Source organism: Arachis ipaensis, chromosome B05 (genome assembly GCF_000816755.2).
Source record: "Arachis ipaensis cultivar K30076 chromosome B05, Araip1.1, whole genome shotgun sequence".
NCBI lineage: Eukaryota > Viridiplantae > Streptophyta > Magnoliopsida > Fabales > Fabaceae > Arachis > Arachis ipaensis.
Genome location: NC_029789.2, coordinates 27,882,379 through 27,888,712, shown reverse-complemented (window position 1 = coordinate 27,888,712; position 6,334 = coordinate 27,882,379). Strand labels below are relative to the sequence as shown.

The 6,334-nt window shown below is 35.2% G+C and overlaps 1 protein-coding gene across 1 annotated transcript; it reads left to right on the top strand.

Moving 5' to 3' along the window:
* LOC107643494 (chaperone protein dnaJ 16) lies at positions 142-5,092 on the top strand. The gene is made up of 11 exons (XM_016347163.2): positions 142-689; positions 1,834-1,957; positions 2,184-2,266; positions 2,369-2,480; positions 2,586-2,690; positions 3,306-3,356; positions 3,551-3,640; positions 3,731-3,839; positions 3,918-4,066; positions 4,153-4,206; positions 4,312-5,092. Exons 1-11 carry the CDS (start codon positions 541-543, stop codon positions 4,522-4,524), a joined length of 1,239 nt encoding a protein of 412 aa, XP_016202649.1. The 5' UTR covers positions 142-540; the 3' UTR covers positions 4,525-5,092.

Below are 6,334 nucleotides of genomic sequence, written 5' to 3'. Positions count from 1 at the left end.
TGGTGCTTTCAAATTAAAATGTTGACAATAATAATAATAATAATAATAATAATAATAATAATAATAATAATAGAAGACGTCTTGTAAAATGAAATTTCCCTGGCGAATTTTCTTTTCTTTTCATTTCTTTCTTTCTTTCTTTCTTTCGGGCAGGGCCTGTTGTCTTGTGTTTGTTGGCTTGGTGTTGTCATTGTTCTCAATTTTTTCTTTCTTTTTTATTTTCTTCTCTCTCTCTCTCTCTCTCTCTCTCTCTCTCTGAGCTGTGGGAAGTTCCAGGTTGGAGGGGTCCATGGGGTTTCTGGATCTCATCACCACAATTTCGAAACTCTCTTTCAACCACCTCCTTTTTCTTCAATGACTCCCCCGCCACCACTACCACCACCACCATTCTCACCACCATTGCACGGCGCCAAAACCTGACAGCTTCTTCCTCGAACACCAAGGTAGCCAGGTAGTGGAGGAACCTCACTTCTAGGGTTTGCTATAGTAAGAAGCAGAAGACGAAACGACGCCGTTTGTCTGAAAGTATTAGGAAGAAGTATGCCGGGGCATCGGTCCAAGTCGTCGGAGAAGCACGCCGACGGCGGCGGCGCCAAGCCGCTCCGGCGGGACCCTTACGAGGTCCTCGGCGTCTCCCGCAACTCCACCGATCAGGAAATCAAAACCGCTTACCGCAAAATGGCTCTCAAGTAAAGTCCCCTACCTCACTCTGCTTCTCCAACTAGCTTCGTATTTATTTATTTGTTTATTCAAAAATGTTCAATATTTATACTATTTCGTTTGGTGTAGTTTGGGATTTATAATTTTATATGCATTTTTTAAAAAATATTTTACAGGGTTTTATGTATTTATTTGACATTTGACATTTGAAATTTGAAATTTGAAATTTGAAATTAGTTTCAGCATGTTAGTACTAATATCCTATCGGCCGAAGTAATATGTTGTTGAATCTGGGATCCATGTGTTGGGAAATGAACTTCTTCACTTTTTGAATGATGTTTGATAGAAAACTGGTTTTGTTTTAATTCTCAGAGTCTGAGAGACTTAAGACAAAATAGAACTATGTGAAGACAGTGATTCAGCAGAGGACACGTAGTCAAGGCTAGTATTCGTTTGAGCAACGGCTTGCCGAATCTTCTACTTTGATTTTTCTAAGTCTAGGTGAAATCAATATTCGCGAGGGTGGTCTTGTTTATTTTGCTTCTTGAAGATTTGACTCAAGATCAAATATGCTTTTATTTTAGTATCGATCATTGTTGGTGGTAGTCTTTTTAACTAATATAGTGTGTTTGTGGAATTTGGTGAATAGAAGGTTGTTTTATAATCGCTAAAATATCCGTGTGCTAGAATCAAATTAAGATGATATATATTGACCTGGGAAAAAAAAGAGAAATGGCTGGTAAAGATCATGGAATACAACATTGGGAAACGTTATCTGTTATAGGGGGAACCTTTTGTGGCAAATCTTTGCATAGTTGATTTTCAAGCCTAGATAATAGAGGAGGGTTGTGTTAGGCAATTGATAGTCAGCATAAGACTTTGTCAAATCCCCATGGCATGAAACTTGTTTATTGATCATCTAGATAAGCCCAAAATATCACTGCAAAGATGTTGAATTGTTAATCTCTGCCCATGATGTCTGATTGTTTTTCATGCATTGGATATGAGCTGGATGGTTTACAAAAAACTTAATGACTTCCCGGAGATGTCTTGAATTAAATAATAAATCATGCCCTTTCTTGGCCACCTGATTTCTTGAATACCCTATTTCATCGTCTCTTTAGATGAAAAGGATTGATTATTAATTAACTGGTTAAATTTATTTCATTTCAGATATCATCCTGACAAGAATGCTAATGATCCTAAGGCAGCTGATATGTTCAAAGAGGTTACCTTTTCATACAATATATTGTCAGATCCTGACAAGCGTCGTCAGTTCGACACAGCTGGTTTTGAGGTGACCCTCATTTTTTCAAATTATTAACCATGAAGCCTTTTGGAATTAGGAGGATAATTGATTCTTGAAATTTATTTTGCAAAAAAGAGTTTAAATTCCGATCTTGATTAAATCATGCTACTCACCCCCCACCTGTAAATCTGTTGATTCTCTTTTCATTTTTATTTTTTGCTCGAATCTTTTTGCATGCATCATATGTGATTGAATATTTCATGTTTGTGCATAGGCTGTTGAATCGGATAACCAAGAGTTGGAGTTGGACCTTTCAAGTTTGGGTGCTGTGAATACAATGTTTGCTGCACTTTTTAGGTATCCTTTTCTTTAATCCTTCTTTTCCCATCTTTGGTTTTTCCTAATCTCCATTACCTGATTTCCATTATGCATAATATTAATGTTCTACATACATAACAGTAAACTCGGTGTGCCAATTAAGACAACTGTATCAGCAACTGTTTTGGAAGAGGCCCTCAATGGTGTAGTGACCATTCGTCCACTTCCATTGGGACAGTTTATTTCTAGAAGGGTGAGCTGCTTCTTTAATCACTTCATACCTTCATGGATCCCTTTATAGTCATATTTTTTGAAAAGAACTTTTTTCCTTTGTTTTTTTTGGTGTCTTCATCTGAAGGTTGAGAAGCAATGTGCACATTTCTATTCAGTTACAATAACAGAAGAGGAAGCACAAGCTGGATTTGTTTGTCGAGTGCACTCATCAGACAAAAGCAAGTTCAAGGTCAAACCTTACATCTGCTATTTATATCTATAAGCATAACAATGAGGATTGCATGCACATGCTTGTTATCTTCAACCTACTAATGTTCGATTTTCCATTCTTGCTTAATTGAGACCGAGTTTTTCACTACTATGTAAACAATATGATTTCCAAGAGGGTCACTTTTTATGTTAGAGGGGGTCAGGAATAACAAATTCAAGGTTCTTGCTAATAAATCCTTCATGCAGGATGTCTGTTTAACAATAATCACTCCCCATATTTGAGCAGTTTCATATATATATGCTAAACTGATAAAGTGCTGCTCTATCCTCCCCACATGTACTCGAGTAAACCTGCCACCCTCTCTCTCTCTCTCTCTCTCTCTCTCTCTCTCTCTCTCTCTGATTTATTTCTAGGGAATCTGAGGCTAGAACTTTATCAAAACAATTCTGTATCTTCTGTACAAAATAATGATGTAACTAATCCTAGGCATTGTTATGTTTTTCTTTGTGTTGTATTTGCAGTTTCAAATATCTACCTTTTCCATATGAATTGTAAAACATTGATTTGCTTTATTTTTAATATGTTTCATTAATGTTCATTTTATGATGGTATTTGTTAATTGGTTTTCTACAGTTGCTATATTTTGATCAAGAAGAAAATGGTGGATTAAGTCTTGCTCTCCAGGTATTTACTTTATTGTTGCCCCTGTGTGGGTGAGAGAGAACATAAGATGGTATAATTTCTCTAAGGAGTTAAATATATCTGATGTATTTTGGTTATCTGATGATAAGTCATAAGAGTTTCGTGTAATTTTTCTGTATGTACTTTTGCTTCTTTGGCTTCTGAACGCTTTATGACATTACTGATTATTGTTATAGGAAGACTGCGCAAAAACAGGGAAAGTTACCTCTGCTGGAATGTTTTTTCTTGGGTTTCCTGTTTATCGATTGGATCAGACCATGAACTCAGTGAGTTGCCACTGTAAACAGACATCGTAGGAACTATCTTTTGTATTAATTTAAATTTGGTTGAATCGGTATGTAATAATTTCTTTACAGATATCTGCTGCAAAGGATCCAGATACATCATTTTTCAGAAAGCTTGAAGGGTTTCAACCCTGTGAATTGACAGAACTGAAGGCTGGTACCCATGTGTTTGCAGTTTATGGTAATTGTGCTGATTGTCATGCTTTTATTGTAATTATGATCTTTTGAACTTTACTTACATCCTATTAATTCCTTTAAGGTGACAATTTTTTCAAAAGTGCAAACTATACGATAGAAGCTCTATGCGCTGCACCATTTAGTGAAGAAAAGGAAAATTTAAGAAACATTGAAACTCAAATTTTGTCTAAAAGGGCAGAGATATCAAAGTTTGAGACAGAGTACCGAGAGGTGTGTAATATGGCATGAGCATTCCTTATTCTTGTAAACCTCTAATTACGTGCTTTTTATCAACACTCACTCTTGGATCTTCATAGGTTCTGGCGCAGTTCACAGAGATGACAAGTAGATATGCAAATGAAATGCAAGAAGTGAGTTTTTCTTTTCTAAATTTCTATATGCTTCATCTCCCTTGTCCAACCCTCTTCTCCTTTCTAATTGAAGCCACTCAACTTGTGCCATTAATTATTGTGCAGATTGATGAACTATTAAAACAACGAAATGAAATACATGCAGCGTACACTGTTGCTCCTTTGAAACGGAGTTCAAGTAAGAGTCGGAATAAAAGTTCTTCCAATGAGGCGATAGAAGAGGGCCAGACAAAAGAGAAGAGGAATACAAGAGAACGACCAAAGAAGAAGAGATGGTACAACATCCACTTAAGAGTTGATAAGAGAAAGGCTTGCTAGGGTGAGAATTGGAGAATCAACAAATTCTTTTATCACTCGTATATTGTTAAATAATGGAATATATTTTATAATTTACCTGTCAACTCTAAATGCCACGGTCAAAGCTATTATTGGTGGGGATCTACACTGGTTTGATTGTCTAGCACATGCCCAAGCTATGATGGAGGCTTTGCTTAAGCGCCAACCAGGTTTCATTATGTATGTAACTCAGGCATGTTAAGGATGACAACTACTCATTGTTTTTGTATAATCCCCTTTACCCTTTTCCCTTTAAAATTTGTTCTCAGCAGCTGAATAGCTCTATCTTATGAATTTGCACTTGTAAATTGTTTGATTTATTATTGATGAAGCATGATCAACTCTCTACATGGGTTGTAATTTTGGTTAGTAAGTAATGGCAAAGCTTTGGTGCATAGAGCCAGGGCAATTTCAAGTATAGTTGTAGTTGGGTTAAAATTAAATCCAATTAGTTAAGTCTATATCTCCTTGTTTGTCAACCCTGAATCTCTTTTGTATTATCACATATTAGTGTTTGGCTTTTCTTTTGTGTATGTACTATGTTCATGTCTATTTCTGTCTACAGCATGCTCTCTGATTCCTTGTATATATTTAATAGAGGCATTCGATTCCTTTAGGTATTTGTTCCCTGAGGCCTTCGAAATGTTGTAGTTGTAGCTGTTGTCTTCTAATTTACGTTGGCTAATAGCGCATGATGGCTATCGTAAATTATGTCTCAGGACAAATTATAGCTAAAATGGAAGGGCAATGGTGCTTGTCAAATCTTGTTTAATGTTTCGAGAAAAACAAGTGTGGAGAAATGTCATTGTAACTATGTTGGAGCTGAGATCGCTATTTACTAAAATTGCAACTATGATGACAATCGGATAATGTGTAAATGAAGACATTAATAATAATAATAATATTTTATTTTGAACGTTCCTTTCTCAAGAAATTGGTTTATAGTAATCTATACTAATATCAAAAATAGAAATGCTCTACCATCAAGTTAATTACCCAAATAAGTCTAACCAAGTTGATATAATTTAATTTGTATTCATGCATCACTATCTCTAATTGCTTTTTGAATAACCGCGCCACTATATATAACTGTGTTTTCTCTGCGAATTTTGTTTTTTTTGTTTTCAAATCTTTTTTGTGGATTTCGTTTTTTTTTTCAAATTTTTATGTGTTCTCTGGCTCTCTACGATTAAGATCGATGCTCTTTGAAATCAAGTAGTGAAATCAGATTTGAACATGTTTTTCGTTTTCGAAGACGGTGAATGATGCAAATTCAGACTGTCAGTTGAACCAGGGCGAATTGGATTATTCTTTTAAATTGAATCAAGTGGATGAGACTTGAGGTTTGGTTCGAACCTAGTAGTTGATGCTCGTGTAGTTAAATAATTTAGTTTTTGTTTGTGAAAATTGGTGTTCATGTTGAAGGTTTGAATATTAATATAATGTAGGAGTTTTTTTTTTTTTGGTCAGGGATATAATGTAAGAGTTTTGAATTGTTAGTTTCGATGAATCTGTTTCGTTCCTAGTTTTGGTGCATTTGAAAAGACAATTTGGTTTAATATAAAATTATTTTTGGCGTTTTTTCAGTTTCTCTATAATGATAAGTAGTTTGTCCCAAAAGTTGGGATGACTTTTAACACGCTTGAAGAAGCTGAAAAATTCTACAAAGATTATTCTAAACTTGCAGATTTTTCACCAAAATTCGGAACATAAATAAAAAGAGAAATGAAATTAAGAACCAATTGATTACATGTAATAGAGAGGGTAAATGGACATCGAACATATCTCCAAC

Coding starts and splice junctions, on each gene's coding strand:
- LOC107643494 (XM_016347163.2), top strand. CDS start 541: ATGCCGGGGCATCGGTCCAAGTCGTCGGAGAAGCACGCCGACGGCGGC. Junction 3,357..3,550: donor GATTAAGTCTTGCTCTCCAG/GTATTTACTTTA, acceptor TTATTGTTATAG/GAAGACTGCGCAAAAACAGG. Junction 4,067..4,152: donor TTGAGACAGAGTACCGAGAG/GTGTGTAATATG, acceptor GGATCTTCATAG/GTTCTGGCGCAGTTCACAGA.